The following is an 18,266-nucleotide window of genomic DNA, read 5'->3' on the forward strand; positions in this document are numbered from 1 at the left end:
ACATAGACTTGTTCGGCTGAAGGCATATTGTTAAGTTCTTCTTTAGTAAATACAGATATAAAATATTTGTTAAAAATACTGCTCATCTCCTTGTCATTATCCGTTATTTGACCTGTCTCAGATTTTAATGGACCTATCCTTTCCCTAGTCTTAGTTCGATATAACTGAAAAAACCCTTTAGGATTTGACTTTGCTTGCTCTGCTATGCGAACTTTATAGTTTCTTTTTGCTTTCCTTATCTCTTTTTTAACATTTCTAACCAGTTGTATGAATTCCTGTTCTAAACTGACTTCCCCGTTCTTAATCCTTTTGTACCAAGCTCTCTTTTTACCTATAAGGTTCTTTAAATTATTTGTTATCCACTTCGGGTCATTAGTATTCGGTCCATTCAATTTGTATGGTATACTACGTTCCTGTCCTTTGTTTAGAATATTCTTAAATAAGTTATATATTAAATCCACATTGAAATCCCCTTTTACGTCACCTATCGCTGGGTTCATGTCTCGCTCCAAGACCGGCCCACACCCCATACCAAAGACTTTCCAATCTATTTGACCCAAAAAATTTCTTAGGCTATTAAAATCAGCTTTTCGAAAATCTGGCACTTTAACAGAATTTTCTCCTACAGGTCTATTCCATTCTATGCTAAATCTGATTACTTTGTGATCACTGTTCCCTAGCTCACTCCCTATTTCGATGTCATTAATTTGTGTTTCCCTGTTACATAAGAACATAAGAACAAAGGCAACTGCAGAAGGCCTATTGGCCCATACGAGGCAGCTCCTATTTATCAGTCAGAGTAGATAAAGATAAAACCATCTCCGTTTTACCTGCCCCCCCCCACCCCCCAAAAAAGAGGGACGCTCCTCTCATCCCTCTGTCACTCCATCCACTTGTTCCTCCCTCCAAGCTCCTCCACCTCCGCGTCCTCAAACTCCACATCTTAGCCCTCAAGCTCCTCCACCTCTGCATTATAAAGCTCCACCTCGTTGCCTGAAGCTCCTCCACCTTCACGTTATCAAGCTTCACCTCCTCTCCCTCATGCTCCTGCACCTCCTCGCTCTCAAGCTCCTACACCTCCGCCTCCTTAAGCTTCACCTCCTCGCCTTCAAGTTCCTCCACCTCCTCAAGCTCCACCTTCTCGCTCTCAATCTCCTACACCTCCACCTCTGCATCCTCAAGTTCCACCTCCTCCCTCTCAAGCTCCTCCACTTTCCCTCCTAGCCCTCATGAACCTCCACTACGATTCGCGTCCTGAAGCTCCTCCACTTCCACCTCGATTATCATCCACAAGCTCCTCCACCTCCACCTCCATCTCGACTCGCGTCCTGAAGCTCCTCCACCTCCACCTCCTCGCCCTCCCACACCCAAGCTCCTCCACTTCCACCTCTACCTCCACTTACTAAAGCTCTACCTCCTCGCCCATAAGGTCCTACACCTTCTCCTTCGCGTCCTCAAGCTCCATTCCCTTGCCATCAAGCTTCTCCACTTCCACTTCCGCGTCCTCAAGCTCTACCTCCTCGGCCTCAAGCTCCTCAACCTCTACCTCCTCGCCCTCAAGCTCCATTCCCTTGCAATCAAGCTTTTCCACTTCCACTTCCGCATCCTCAAGCTCTTCCTCCTCGGCCTCAAGCTCCTCAACCTCTACCTCCTCGTCCTCAAGCTCCACCTCCTCTCCCTCAAGCACCTCCACCTTCACGTTCTCAAGTTCCACCTCCACGCTCTCAAGTACTTCAGTAGTGGTAATCGACACATAATGCTGCCGTTTTGCTTTTTCCGACGGCAGCGTTATGTGTCGTGTGTTTGTCGTTACAAATGGCGACGGCAGCTATATGGTGCATGGGTTTTTCAAATTTTTATTAACGGCAGCGATATAGTGCATTTTTTTTTAAGTTTTATCAACGGCAGCGATATGGCTCCATGTTTTTCGTTACCTCAATGAGTCAAAACGGCAGCGATATGGCTCCATGTTTTTTCGTTACATCAGTGAGATAAAACGGCAGCGATATGGCTCCATGTTTTTTCGTTACATCAGTGAGATAAAACGGCAGCGATATGGCTCCATGTTTTTTCGTTACCTCAGTGGGAGTAAACGGCAGCGATATGGCTCCATGCTGTTTCGTTACCCCAGCGGGTGATGGTTAATCTCCAGGTCTCATCATTCCGCTCAAGGGGATTAAAAAGCCGGTCTATGAGTCGTGTGTTTTGCGTTACCCCAGTGACCCTGAAACCAAATGTAGAATAACGTCATCCATAGTCTCTTTTAAATCTATTTACTTCCAATCTATCTTAACCACAACATCAACTGTTGCTATTAGATGATGAACTTCTGTAATTCTATTCCCAATTAATATCCCCTTTCATCTCTATTTATACACATCAATAATGTAACTCTATTAATATTCAGAAGGTCCTATTTATTCCCCTTACGTATCTAGAAGCTTTATATATAGTGTCTGGCCACGGATCGTATATTGAACATAGGAATAAAATCCATTCATATGAAACAAAGGGGAGCAACACAGAGCATGAACTAACATGTATCTCACCATTCACCCCTGTTACCAAACCAGTATTTGCCCAGGTCTTTTTGCCAAATCTGAAACATATGTAAATAATACCCATTGTTTAGTGTTGATATTTTTTATGGGCTATTAATATCCCACCTTTGTTGTCTCCTTTCACTCACACCTCTATCATGTCATCCTATGTTTCTTCGCCTTTCTGGAGAATGTAATTTAAGCTTTGTCAATCTTTCTTCAAGGATTGCTTATCGAACATAGGGTGAATAAAAATAAAAATCCGCTATCCCCCCACTTTGAATGAAACTATAACCCTCCCCCCAGACATGGTGACTTCAAAAGAGGATTTAGTAGTAATCCAATTATATATAATAAAAAAAAAAACAGGCTACCCCAGCACTCGGACATTTATATTTAATTCCTCCTTCACTGCTTGTCCTATGTACGTCTCGCAATCGCTCAAAATCATACCCCCTCACACCTTACTGTAGCATATAAAATCAAAATATTCATTCAGTGTGCATATATTTGAACTACATTGCGTAAGAGCAGCCTTGCATGTTTTGAAAAATAGGCTTTCTGCAGTTACCTTCCTTCTGATATTCTAATCCCTAATGCGGTTTGATTCACCAATAGGGAACGATGCTTTAAAACATAACGTTACATGCGGTTCCAAGTAAGGACCCTGTCTCTCATTAGCACATTCCTTAATCTCTATTGTTCTCCCCAAGTGACATCACAGGCTATGCCATAATGCCTTATAACCACTCATATCTGGCTCATTGTATCATTGCTTATATTTTTCTGTTATTCAATTCATCAGCCCTATATTATCAAACAATCGTAACATAACCTATTATAAACTATCAAATACATTCCACATTCTACAAACCCGTTGTCGCTTAGCAAAGACACAAAAGCTGGTCCGGTATAGGGATAGAGAATGGTCTGCCATTAACAAATAGGTGTTAAGGCTCCACTGCAACCCGACTGTTCAATAATGACATCACAATGAGCAATGAAGCCCTAGCATGCTACTTATCAGTGTGGTCTATTTAATGCTATTATTAAAAAAATGGCTAGACTATCCATCCCCACCTAACCAAACTTCATCAAAAACTTAAATAGCGACCCAAATGTCGTACCGCAATTTGAGCATAATCGTACATCTGGCAGCTCAGCGGATTAGTATCTATGTTTATAGGCTAGTCAACTGTCCTCACATCCGTCAAATAGCTGTCCAAATGTCGCACCACAATTCATCCATCTAGCAACTCAGCTGGATGGTAGCCACTATATTCATAGGCTAATCATTTCTACACGTCAAAAATCCTAATCCTGCTACTCGAATCAGTTGACTTGTTTCTAAACCAACAGTCACAAATACATGCACGCGTACCAACACATACTCAACAACCCTTACACGCATAGATAATAGCCTGTTTTTGCCACTATTGCCACATTAATCAGATGTAATTTATGCTATATGAATCCAATACATTTACACAAGAGATATGACATTTATGCACAAAATTACTGACTTCACCTTACCTCCACCTGCCCTAACATAACTAAGGCTAGAACCAATAAGTCTGTGCCTAAATAAATATGTGTGAAATGATTGAGGAGGATCTAACAAGGATGTATTAATAAGGCATTAAGAACATGGACATATGTTAGATGAATAGTATAGCACTAATAATGTTGAAATATTAATGGAAAATGTATGTATGTTTTTATATTGAGGATGTCAGACGTACCATTCATTCATGTTAAATTCTGACTTTAGGGGGAGTTGGTTAAACTCAGCACATTATAATTAATCTCTTAAACATACCTAGAAAAATATTATGCAAATTGTGTATTGTTTAGCCTAGTTGGCTGTGACTGTATTCGTACAGATAGCATAATAATTATATTAGAGCAAGTTGTGTATTATGTAATAATGTACTGTTTATATTCCTGCAAATTGTGTATTATTTGTGCAAGTTGTGTACTAAATGCATATGTTTGTGTGTGTGTATTTGTGGAATTGTGTAGTTCTGTATTTAATGTATATGCGCTAGTTATGTATTGTTTATACAATACTAGTTGAGTAGTGATTAAATTTTTGTGTAAGTTGTGTATTACTTGTCTATATGTTGTAATTGTATTTCTGAGTGAATTGTGTATTTGTGCTAGTTGTATATTTATATATTTGGTTTGATTATATATTGCATATATTTATGCTGGATAAGTATTTGATTGTATTTAGGCAAGTTGTGTAATAATAATTATGAACAAATGTATAACAATTGCACAAGTTGTGTATTAATTGCGCATGTTGTGTAATTGTATATGTATGAATTATGTATTTACACATGTTGTGTATTGATTGTCATTGCGCAAGGTATGTAATTATACAGCAACTTTGCTTGTATTAATTGTACAAAGATGTGTAATAATTACACAATTTGTGTAATAATTGTCCTTGTTTTATAATCGTTTTGTGCGAATAGTTAATTTTACGCAAGTTGTGTTTTTGAATTTTGCTTAAATGGAACTGGTGCAACTGTATTTTTTGTGTGAATTGTGTATTTGTGTAAGTTCTGTATATGTAATCGGAAAAATAGATCTTCATGTGCAAGTGTGTAAGTGAATTTTGGTTTATGAGACGATGTGTGTTTTTTTGTGAAAATTATGTTCATGGAATTGTGTAAGTTTAGTGAAAGCGCGTTTATTATTGCATGGGCATGTAAGCAATTTCTTATAGTTATGCAAATACCATGCTCCGTGGTGTAGTGGTAAGAAACTCGCCTGGCGTTCCGCGAGCGCTTTGTCATGGGTTCGTATCCTGGCCGGGGAGGATTTACTGGGCGCAAATCGTTAACTATAGCCTCTGTTTAACTCAACAGTAAAATGTGTACTTGGTTGTAAAAACGATTCTTCTCGGTGGGGATCGTATTCCAGGGGCCTGCCCGAAATGCTAAGCGTACTAGTGGCTGTACAAGAATGTAACAACTCTTGTATATATCTCAAAAAAAAAAAAAATGCTCTCTGTAACTGTCATACTTTGACTGTATATAATATTTGTGTATATGGTATATTTTGTGTGCAACTGATATATATTGTATATAAATGACATATATTGTATATAAATGACATATATTGTATATAAATGACATATTTTGTCTATAAATGACATATTTTGTGTATGAATGGCCTATTTTGTGTGTAAACGATATATTTTATGTGTCAATTATATATTTTGTGCATAAATGTCATATCTGGTGTGTAAATGTTGTATTGGATTCATGTAGCATTATTTGCATCTGATTAATGTGGCAATAGTGGCAAAAACAGGCTATTGTCTATGTGTGTAAGGGTTGTTGAGTATGTGTAGGTACGCATGCATGCATTTATGATTGTTGGTTTAGAAACAAGTCAACTGATTCGCATAGCAGGATTAGGATTTTTGACGTGTAGAAATGATTAGCCTATGAATATAGTGGCTAGCATCCAGCTGAGTTGCTAGATGGATGAATTGTGGTGCGACATTTGGATAGCTGTTTGTCGGATGTGAGGACAGTTGAATAGCCTATCAACATATCTACTAATCCGCTGAGCTGCCAGATGTACCATTCTGCTCAAATTGCGGTACGACATTTGGATCGCTATTTTAGTTTTTGATGAAGTTAGGTTAGGTGGGGATGGATAGTCTAGCCATTTTTTAATAATAGCATTAAATAGACCACACTGAAAAGCAGCATGCTAGGGCCTCATTGCTCATCTTTGTGACATCATAGTTGAACAGTTGGGTTGCAGTGGAGCCTTAACACCTATTTTTTTTAATCGCAGACCATTCTCTATCCATATACCAGACCAGCTCTTGTGACTTTGCTAAACAACAACGGGTTTGTAGAATGTGGAATGTATTTGTTTGTTTATAATAGGTTATGTTACTATGGTTTGATAATATAGGGCTGATAAATTGAATAACAGAAAAATATGAGCAATGATACAATTAGCCAGATATGAGTGCTTACAAGGCATTATGACATAGCCTGTGATGTCACTTGGAGAGAACAGTAGAGATTGAGGAATGTGCTAATGAGAGACAAGGTCCTTCCATGGAACCGCTTGTAACGTTATGTTTTAAAGCAACGTGCCCTATTGGTGGATGAAACCACATTAAGGATTAGAATATCAGAATGAAGGTAACTGCAGAAGGTCTATTTTTCAAAACATGCGAGGCTGCTTTTACTCAATGTAGTTCATATATATATATGCACACTGAATGAGTATTTTGATTTGTTATATGCTACAGTAAGGTGAGGGGGGTATGTTTTCGAGCGATTGCGAGACGTACATAGGACTAGCAGTGAAGGAGGATTTAAATAAAAGTGTCTGAGTGTTGGTGTAGCCTGTTTTTTTTTTAAATTATATATATTTGGAACACTACTGAATCCCCTGTTGAAGTCACCATGTCTGGGGGGAGAGTTCTGGTTTCATACAAAATGGGGGATAGCGAATTATCATTTGTATTCACCCTATGCTCGATAAGCAATCCTTCAAAAAAGAATGACAAAACTTAAATTACATTCTCTAGAAATGCGAAGAAATATGGGGTGATATGATATAGGTGTGAGTGAATGGAATTGAAAAAGAGGGATATATATAGCCCATTAAAAATATCAACACGAGACAGAAAACGTAACAATGGGTATTAATTGGATATGTTTCAGATTTGGCAAAAAGACCTGGGCAAATACTGCTTTGGTAACAGGGGTGAATGGTGAGATACAAGTTAGTTCATGCTCTGTATTGCTCCCCTTTGTTTCATATGAATGGATTTTATTCCTGTGCTCAATATACGATCCATGGCCAGACACTAAATATAAAGCTTCTACATACGAAGGGGGAATAAATAAAAGCTTCTGAATATTAATAGAGTTACATTATTGATGTGAATAAATGGAGATGAAAAGGAATATTGATTGGAAATAGACCTACTGACGCTCATCATCTAATAGCAACAGTTGATGTTCTAGTTAACATAGTAGTACTAGGCATCCATCAGTCTCAGGAGACTATGGAGTTGCACTCTGGTGTCGGCCTGGTCTGGAGTGGTCCCACCAGGGCGCAAAGCCAGGGTAGATTGATTCGGGGGAGAAGCTGTTACCCAGTGTTATGATCCCAGGCAGCTGAAAAACGAGTCTCCCCTTTGAGAATTATTCTATTGAGCCTGACCTGACTAGAAGGTCTTGGAAATATAGAGGTGATAACACAGATGTAAAATAGTTGGTTAGATTTAATAAACAATTTGAGATTATGGGCAGTGAATAAGAAAATAGATAAATGACTGGTTAGGAGATGTGGATAAATTGCTGGAGGCGAGAGGCTCGCTTCTGGAGTGCTTTGACCTCACTTGAGTGCCAAACATCGCAGGGGGAAGCCGTGCTCCGTTTGAGCTCCCGTCAGAAAGGAACCCCTAGTGATATATCTCCAAGAGACGAGAAGTGTGCAGACGTGCCAACTGTGGAATCGAGCTGGGAACGTTGTGGTCTCAAGTCCTGGATGGCGAGGAGTGTTTATTAATCCGACAGAGACATTATTGTGGGCCGTGGGAGTGCCCTGACCAGACTCCATCAGAGGGAGGAGCGCCCTCAACCAGACAATCTGTGGTAAGCACGATTTTAGCCAGTCTATAGCGATTACTTGTAGTTGGTCGTGTGCCCAGCGACAGTAGTAATGTTTATTGATAAGTTAGACATGTTTTGATAAGGCAGAAGGCCTAAAATAAGAGAGTGGAGAGGGAGGAACGTCCTGGAGGACGGAGCGACGTCCGTCCCCTCTGAGCGCTGGCAGGTGACTGAGGGAGCCCAGCTCCTGACAGCGGAGGACCCTCCCAGAGTGAGTGAGGACTGCCGGGCAAGGAGCAGCATGGACATAGCCCAAAACGGGGGAGTCCACTCTCACAGTATGTAGAGAACAGATAAATGTTGGAGGCAAACATATTGTGTGGTTATTTTTGTTTATGTGTTTAAGGGGAAACATTTTTATTGGAGTGTCGATGGGTTGCAGGTTTGTCTTTGGGGAAGAAGTTGCTGAGAACATCGAAGCCAGCACAGAGGGAGTAGTTGATGAGACTCCAAGGTAGTGGAGGAGAGGACCTCGAGCTGTGAGGAGAAGCAGTGAAGAGGAGTGTCACGTGCTTCTGTAGAGGTGGTGAAGCACCATAGGTGCTCGAGGAAACTTCATGGTGTAGCAGCCAGGAGAGCTGTGAGGACCCTAGTAGAGGTGGCGAAGCACCATAGTTGCCCGAGGAAAACTTCAGGGTGTTGCAGCCTGGAGGAGCAGCAGAGGATCCTGGTAGTTAAACCCGGAAGAACCTGAAGAGATAAGGGTAGTGAACTTCCAGATGTGGAAGGGAAGTTCTAAATGATTACTTTTAGGGAGGTGATAGAGTGTTCGGTTGTCATTAGCATGCAAAACGCAGTGAAAGGTGAGTGATTGTTTGCCGTTCTTGTGCCGAGGAGTGTTTATACTGAGGTTCAGAGTTACAGTCGTAGGCTGGATTACCTACAGATGTATGTGTTCTAGGACTGATAGGGTGATCAATTGATCATTGTTGTGTACCAAGGAACGTTTATACTGATATATATATGTTATAGCACTCATACGCTGATTTTCCTTGTACATGTTTATATATATATATATATATATATTCTCTTGCTGATAGTGCAACATTGTATTATAAGACTTGATCTACTTGATGAGATTGGTAATATTAGGTGGTGAACCAGGAGATAGGATACCACTTGATAAGCAGATGGTAGAGTTCTGATGGTGTTAGAGTGCAACCTGACTGAAATAGTATAGAGTGTAGGATTCATTATTATTATATGTGAGTATGTATTGTATATGTGCTTTGTCCAGTAAATGTATTCAAATTTGCTGGTGTTTGGCCTTGTCCTAGTGAGGCTTCCCAGGATGTAGTAAAGAAGGAGAGAGAGAAAGAAAGAACCATGAACCACTGCTGTGGACAGGGTAGAACAGAAAACTAATAAGTCAGAGGGAATTGAGGAGATCACATCACATAAGGAGAGAGTGGGGAGTCATAGCGGCTCGAGTGGGCGTGTGCACGTGACAACGAGGCTAAGTATTGGAGCCGCATCCCCTAAACGTGTGACGTTGAGCCCCTCTTCAAGAGCCAGAAGCGCCCAGGGTGATCTCCTGGTAAAGTATAAGCACTCTACCGAGTTGTGGGTTGGGTTGTCCAGAAAGAAGGATCAACAACGACAACACCACCAACCCACACTATACAATACCAGGCAGCAGGTCCCCCCTCTCCACAGCGCTGAAAGTCTCCAATGGAAAGGCAAACATAGACTGGAAGTAAATAGGAGAATTAAAATAGACTAGGGATGAGGTTATTCTACATTTAGTTTTCAGGGTCACTGGGGTAACGCAAAACACCTGACTCATAGACCGGCTTTTTAATCCCCTTGAGCGAAATGCTAAGACCTGAAGACGAGCAATCACTCGCTAGGGTAACGAAAATGGACTGGGACATAGCCCAGCTTTTTAATCCCCTTGAACGAAATGCTGAGACTGTCGGAAAATCCGACACCATTTACTAATATCATACAGGCAGATAATATTGCTGCATTGTATATACAAGTTAACCCATAGAAAATGTAACTTGTAGTGGAACTTTCCGTCTATAGAAAATGGGATATCATTACCACATACTATTATAAATTCACCAGCTATTCTGCTGGGAATTATTCTTAAATACATTAGTCTTTGGACTTTACCATCATAAAAACATCTCATATAAATTAATTTAATTGTCAGAATCAAAGTAGAGTAAATGTGACCATTCAATCAGTTATTGACATCTCTAGAAAGTGAAGGAGGCATCAGTTGTGAGGGAGCGGTCAGCCATTGTTATTGTTAGACCAGAGTCGTTGGAGCAAGTAACAGCTCCAATAAATTCTCTTGGACGAAGTGTGACGAAGATCAGAGTAGTGGTCTTCCTTCATCAACACGCTGTCAGCAAATACAAGGGAGGTGTCTTTCCAAAACCCGTTTATCTAATTATTTAGATAAACGGGTTTCATGAATATTAGGTAGATATAAAGGGTGATCCGGTTAGATCACAAATGATCGACTCAAACAAGGTAATTAAGCCTTGGTCTTTATGGTTCAATGTACAGTGTTTTCTCTGATATAGCTGTCATATATTAGGATTCTGGCTTCATAGCTAGCGCCATTTTGATAGGTCAAGACGAGGAAGCATGCTTCGTGTATCAGTTACCAGGGTGATGGAAGCTACCTCACGCGAGGAAAATTTGGTGTCTACATCCTAGTTATATCTGGTGGACTAAGGCCTGCTGTACAAATAAGATAAGGAACCTCTTCAATGTGTGTAGTTAATACTGTAGTTTGATTGGCTGCATATATATAAATTCAATATAAACCCCCCTAACGTGCAGTGGATTGATTTGTGAGATTATTGCAGAAATACAGTCCACTTAACATCATACAAATTGCTATCGAAATATATAAATTAACGTAAATATAAATTCTATATAAATTCATATAAATTAAATAAATATAAATCTCACAGGTCGGTTCCCACATTATTTGGTCCTTCGAAACAGAATTATTTGGACCTTCGGAACTGGATTATTTGGTACTTTGAACCCACGTTATTGGTCATCTTCGAGTCGGATGACAGATTATTTGGTCATCTTAGTACTGGATAAACCAGTTAACCAGTGGATTCATTAAATATACTAGTGCAGTGTGATTTATACAAAGCCAGTCAAAGACGGCGGCGTTGCGTCGAGCGAGCTCAGGAGCCCTCTCAGTTCAGTTCAGCCTCAGTCAGCGGTTTCAGGATCACCCACAGATATTTGGTGGCGTGTTATTCCGTGAAATGACAGCGCTAATATTGAAGCCAGCCAAATTAGTGGCTGTGTCTTCGCGAGATTGTTCACGGATTTCGTGGTGTTAAATTTCGTGAGAGATTATCCACGAAATTTGTGGAGTTAATTTTGCGAGGTCACTAATAATATTTAATACTTCTTGATAATATTAGAAGTTTCATAGAGGCTATTATCAATAATTGTGTATATTATTTCTCCAAAATAGAGAATTATTTAATATATATTGCACTAGTGATCACAATATAATATTTACCAATTGATAACCCACAACATGGTAGGATATTACCATTGACTAGTTGAACTATTTATTGTTCATCCTAGTCCCATTACCATAGTCTAGTTGTACTATATTGAACAACCTAGCACCATTAATGAATGGTGCAGACCCTATTTTGGGTGTAAATTTTATCAACTCGAGTTGAGTTGTGTATATATAATAATTTACTTATGATCATTACACCTTTGAGTGATTAATTAGTGTCTATACCATCCTAGGGTGATATAGAAGAGCTAACCTAAAGGTACTTCCAGTGACACTGGTTTATCACTCAAATCATTAGTGTGTATGATTGTATATATATAATGTGTATTAATTTTAAGTGCTAACCTCTAGTAGAGATAGGATTATCGCCTAATGAGTGCAGAATTTTACCCTAGGCTACCATCAGTGCTTGTTCAGTATTATGAGCAGCCCCATTGCAAGCTCCACAAGGCTTAACCAACTAGCCAGTATGAATAATGCTGGCAATGAGAAAACTGTCATACATCTAGTACTACAATTGCTGGATTTACCTCAACCTGATCAGACTGCTGACTCATTACAATCCTTCAGCATGGAGTTTGAGTCACTACTAAGAACATTCAGTCTTAAGGTTGATATAACTACTAGTGAATGGATGACCAAAGTAGTCCTTCAACGAAAATTGTCCAGCGATATACTAGATGAATTATATGCACATCAACATACCACCATCCTGACAGTACAGGACATCACTGGAGGTTTTCATTCCATCATAAACAAACGACGTGCAAATGAGGAAGTTAAAGCCTCATGCGAGCCTTCAGAAATAGAAAATAAGAGTCAATTAAAGGGTAAAACAACTACCCCAAATAATCATCAGTCAATTACACTCACATCAAGTTGCAGAAAATCTGGCAATGCAGCAGAATCCTCCAAGCCTACTGTTACTAGTTCACACAAACCGGTAACTTCCAAACGTGCAGTAGGCTGGGGGACATGTATGTTCTGCAAAAAGAAACATTCAACATATTGTTGTGCTAATTATCCAACCAGAGACACTCGTATTAAGCGACTCCAGGAATTAGGGAGATGTGCAAGGTGTCTCAAGTCACACAACATAGACTATTGTGATACCCAATTCAACACCTGCAACAGGTGTAGAAGAGGTAGGCACCATGCAGCACTGTGCAAATATACGAAATTAACGTATTCAAGACCCAAGGTGGAAGATGGCATTCCCACCACAGTACAGTACTGCAAGGTGCAACAAACGAAGAGTGTCCAATCGGCAAAGTCTAAAGGTAATACGACTTTGCCTACTGCCAAAATTACCATCCTGAATAAGAGGGCCAAGGTCCATACCCGTGGGTTGTTTGACCAAGGATCCCAGAGAACATGTCACTAAAAAGTTGGCAGATGAACTACAATTAAGGCCTGTAGCCCAGATGTCATTCAACATCTCAGGGTTTGCAACAGATGCAGGACCTCAAGTCTACCAGGTGGTACAACCATCAGTACGTTTAGGCAGGTTCGTCTGTCGAGTACAAGCCATTGTGGTGGACAAAATACCAGTAGACCTACAAGTTCAAGGTCTGAGAGCAACAGCCAAATTCCTGAGAAATAGAGGAATAAAATTGGCAGATAATATTAAGTCTGATCACCTCACCGACTTCGGTCTCCTTGTAGGGACAGACTATTGCCATAGATTCATCGGTAGCCCTACTAAATATCAGGGCATAACCATGTTAAATTCTGCAGGAGGCAAATTACTCTCAGGCCCAGTATCAAGCCTGAGGAGACCTATGGCTGCAGATAAACAATACCAGTAGAAATCTAAATTTGTCAGCTGATTATATTTCTCCAGTAGCATTATACTAAGGAGATTACAGCTGACTAGAGTAACAGAGGTTGATGTTAATATCATCATTTAAAGCTGAAGATGAGTTTATGAGGCCTCAGTGGTAAATCAGTGAACAGTAACCTAAACCAGCTACAAGTCACTGCGACCAATGTCACTGAACCCACTGCAGTCTCAGAACCATACTTGACTTTAATGATAGGCTATTCAATCCTCTGAATCAATTAACTAAATTAAACCCCAATAAATCTGATTACTGATTTGATACATTTATTATTTAATCAAGATGAATTCCATGGGCCTCAGTGTTTATATATCAGTGACCAGTTACCTGAACAATTTCAAGTTATATCTAATGTCACTGCTCTCACTGCAGTCCCTGAATCATACTTGACTTTAGTACTTGATCACATCCAGTCTTCTGGGTTAAATAATATGAATTAGGCTTGAATTTTAGCCTCTCAAGAGTTAACAGGGAAATGAAATCGCATTGGACTTCTAACCCCTGTAACTCGAGTGCGGGACATCCGTCCTGTACGAACAGACGCACAAATGTGTGATTACTAACTACTAACATCAAATTAATCTAATAATTCGAGGGAGGAGTATCGGTGTTAGTCTGTTCTAAATAGGACTTCGACCCGTGAGCAGCCCCCCGGGGAATTATGTTGGAAAATCCGACACCATTTTCTAATATCATACAGGCAGATAATATTGCTGCATTGTATATACAAGTTAATCCATAGAAAATGTAACTTGTAGTGGAACTTTCCGTCTATAGAAAACGGGATATCATTACCACATACTATTATAAATTCACCAGCTATTCTGCTGGGAATTATTCTTAAATACATCAGTCTTTGGACTTTACCATCATAAAAACATCTCATATAAATTAATTTAATTATCAGAATCAAAGTAGAGTAAATGTGACCATTCAATCAGTTACTGACATCTCTATAAAGTGAGGGAGGCGTTAGTTGTGAGGGAGTAGTCAGCCATTGTTATTGTTAGACCAGAGTCGTTGGAGCAAGTAACAGCTCCTATAAATTCTCTTGGACGAAGTGTGACAAAGATCAGAGTACTGGTCTTCCTTCATCAACACGCTGTCAGCAAATACAAGGGAGGTGTCTTTCCGAAACCCGTTTATGTAATTATTTAGATAAACGGGTTTCATGAATATTAGGTAGATATAAAGGGTGAGCTAGTTAGATCACAAATGATCGACTCAAACTAGGTAATTAAGCCTTGGTCATTATGGTTCAATGTACAGTGTTTTCTCTGATATAGCTGTCATATATTAGGATTCTGGCTTCATAGCTAGCGCCCTTTTGACAGGTCAAGACGAGGAAGCATGCTTTGTGTATCAGTTACCAGGGTGATGGAAGCTACCTCACACGAGGAAAATTTGGGGTCTACATCCTAGTTATATCTGGTGGACTAAGGCCTGCTGTACAAATAAGATAAGGAACCTCTTCAATGTGTGTAGTTAATACTGTAGTTTGATTGGCTGCATATATATAAATTCAATATAAACCCCCCCTAATGTGCAGTAGATCGATTTGTGAGATTATTGCAGAAATACAGTCCACTTAACATCATACCAATTGCTATCGAAGTATACAAATTAACGTATATATAAATTCTATATAAATTAAATAAATATAAATCTCACAGGTCGGTTCCCACAGAGACCTGGAGTCGAGCAATCACTCGCTGGGGTAACGAAATATTCACGACTCATTGACCAGCTTTTTAATCCCCTTGAGCGGAATGCTGAGACCTGGAAATGAGCAATCACCTGCTGAGGTAACGAAACAGCATGGAGCCATATCGCTGCCATTTAATCCCACTGGGGTAACAAAAAACCATGGAGCCATATCGCTGCCTTTTAATCCAAATGAGGTAACGAAAAAACATGGATCCATATCGCTGCCATTTAATCTCACTGAGGTAACGAAAAAACATGGAGCCATATCGCTGCCGTTGGTAAAACCCAAAAAAACACCCATGCACCATATCGCTGCTGTCGCCATTTATAACGAAAAACACAACACATAACGCTTCCATTGGAAAAAGCAAAACAGCAGCGTTATGTGTCGTTTACCACTACTCACTTCGTCCTCTACCTCCGCATCCTCAATCCCTACCTCCTTCCAACAAGCTCCTCCGCGTCCTCAGGCTCCCCCACCTCCACTTCCTCGTCTTCAAACCCCACCTCCTTGCCCTCAAGCTCTTCCCCCCCTCCGCGTCCTCAAGTTCCACCTCCTAGCATTTATGCTCCTCCACCTTCGCGTCCTCAAACTCCACCTCCTCGCACTCAAGCTCCTCCACCTCCATCTCTTCGTCCTCAAGCTCCTACTCCTTGCCCTCAAGCTCCTCCACCTACACCTCCACGTCCTTAAGCTCTACTGCCTCGCCCTCTAGCTTACCCAGCTCCACCTCCTCCCCTTCAAGCTCCTCCACCTCTTCTTCAGTGTCCTTAAGTTCCACCTCCAACTCTGCGTCCACAAGCGCCACCTCCTCACCCTCAATCTCCTCCACCTCCAACTCCTCAACCTCAAGCTCCTCAACTTCCAACTCCGCGTCTCCAAGCTCCACCTCCTTGCCTTCAAGCTCATCCACTTTCGCGTCCTCAAGCTACACCTCCTCGCTTTTAAGGTCCTCCACCTCCACCTCCGCGTTATTAAGCTCCATCTCGTCGCCCTCAAGTTCCTCCACCTCCACTTCCACCTCCTCGCTATCAATCGTCTCTACCTCCGCGTCCTCAGGCTCCACCTCTTTCCCCCAAGTTCCTCCACTCGACATCTGTATCCTCAAGCACCACCTCAGCGTCCTCAAGCTTTACCTCCTTGCCCTCAAGCTCCTCTTCTTCCACCTACGCATCCAGAAGCTAAACCTCATTGTTCTCATGCTCCTCCATTTCCACGTCCTCGCCTTCAAGCTCTTCTACCTCCACTTTCGGGTCCTCAAGCTCCACCTGTTAGCCCTTAAGCTCCACTTCCTTGCCCTCCAACTCCTCCAACTAATCGACCAGAAGCTCCACCTCGCTCTCTAGCTCCTCCACTTCCACCTTCGCAACCTCAGTTTCCACCTCCACTATTTGAGGATTATTTTGGTAATGCTTAGTTTTTGGATTATTGTGCTTGTTATTTATAGAAGATGTGTCGATGTATAGAAGAAGAATAGAATTGTATAGAATTTATAGAAGATGTTATGTATAGAAGACAGATAGTAAATAAATTCAATTGCTTATTTTTAATAATAAATTTAGTTTTGTTGTTTGCATTATTGATAACTTTTTATTCAATAAATTATTTGATGTTTTATTTAAGGTTTGAGAATTCTTTAATTCCTACTTTAATTTTGATTTTCGGATGGGGGTACCAGCCTAAGCGAACTCAAGCTGGTATTTATATATTGCTTTATACTTTGTTTGCTTCTTTACCTTTATTAATGTCTTTAATTAGATTATATATAGTAGGAGGAAGTTTAACAAAAGGGTTGGTTACGTTTGGTATAAGAGAAGTAAGTATAATTAGTATTTTACGGTATTTTTCACAGTGTGAGCATTTGTAGGGTGTGCGTGCATATTAGTGTTCTTGGTGGTGTTGTTGTAAGGGTTTTATGTTTATGGCAAGTAGATATGAAGTCTTTAATTGCCTATTCTTCGGTAGCTCATATAAGGATAGTTTTAAGGGGCTTAATGGTATTTAGGTGATGAGGTGTAAATGGGGCTGTAATTATTATGGTTGGTCATGGGTTATGTTCATCTGGTTTATTTTATTTATCTAATATCATTTATGAGCGATTGGGAAGACGAAATTTATTAGTTAATAAATGATTATTAAGTTTTATACCTTCTTTAGGTCTGTGGGGATTTTTATTAAGGATTAGTAACATAGCACCTCCTCCTACATTAATTTTATTAGGAGAGATTTATTTATTTATCAGGATAGTTAGGTGAAGAAAAGTTAGGATAATTAAGTTAGTTGGATTATCTCTTTTTAGGGCGGCTTATGTGTTATATTTATATTCAGTTAGACAACTTGGAACGTTTTTTAGGTAATTATATGCATGTTGTTCTGGAAAGTTAATTTAAGGGATTATTATGTGTTGAGTCTTCATTGAATTTCTTTAAATATAATAATTTTAAAGAGATTTGTAGTGTTGTAATTAATTTAAATAGTCAGAAAAAACGTTGATTTGTGGTGTCAAAGTTAAAAGGGTTTATTTTAAATAGTGATATGAAAATCCTCTATGCACTTAGTGAGGTTATTTTTTTGTTAGGGTTTCTTTGTTATGTTTAACTATATCTTTAATAATATTGCAGGGTTTATTAAGGTATGTAGTTGAATGCTCAAGCTCCTCCACTTCCACAACCATGTCCTCAAACTCCACCTCCTTGCCCTCAAGCTCCTCCACCTCCACCTTCGCGTCTTCAAGTGCACCTCCTCGCCCATAAGCTCCTCTACCTCCGCATCTTCAAGCTCCACCTCTGCGCCCTCAAGATCCTCCACCTCCACCTCCGCGTCCTTAAGTTCCACCTCCTCTCTCCAATCTTCTCCACTCCACGTCTGCGTCCTCAATCCCCACATCCGCCCAAGATGCACCTCCCCTTCCACCTCCTCGCCCTGACGCTCCTGAACCACCACATCCACCTTCACAAGCTCCACCTCCTTGCCCTCAATCTGTTTCCCCTCCGCATC

General features: G+C 40.3%; 1 protein-coding gene and 1 pseudogene across 1 annotated transcript; one reads left to right on the forward strand and one right to left on the reverse strand.

Moving 5' to 3' along the window:
• Nucleotides 1–1,432: 1,432 nt before the first annotated feature.
• LOC138354302 (DNA excision repair protein ERCC-6-like) lies at nt 1,433–15,897 on the reverse strand. Its single transcript, XM_069308453.1, has 2 exons — nt 15,847–15,897; nt 1,433–1,828 (listed from the first exon to the last, which is right to left on the reverse strand). The coding sequence occupies exons 1-2, from the start codon at nt 15,895–15,897 to the stop codon at nt 1,433–1,435; spliced, it is 447 nt and encodes a 148-aa protein (XP_069164554.1).
• Nucleotides 15,898–16,468: 571 nt separating this feature from the next.
• LOC138354303 (NADH-ubiquinone oxidoreductase chain 4-like) lies at nt 16,469–17,733 on the forward strand (annotated as a pseudogene).
• The last annotated feature ends 533 nt before the right edge of the window (nt 17,734–18,266 follow it).

Source organism: Procambarus clarkii, chromosome 62 (assembly GCF_040958095.1).
Source record: "Procambarus clarkii isolate CNS0578487 chromosome 62, FALCON_Pclarkii_2.0, whole genome shotgun sequence".
Lineage (NCBI taxonomy): Eukaryota > Metazoa > Arthropoda > Malacostraca > Decapoda > Cambaridae > Procambarus > Procambarus clarkii.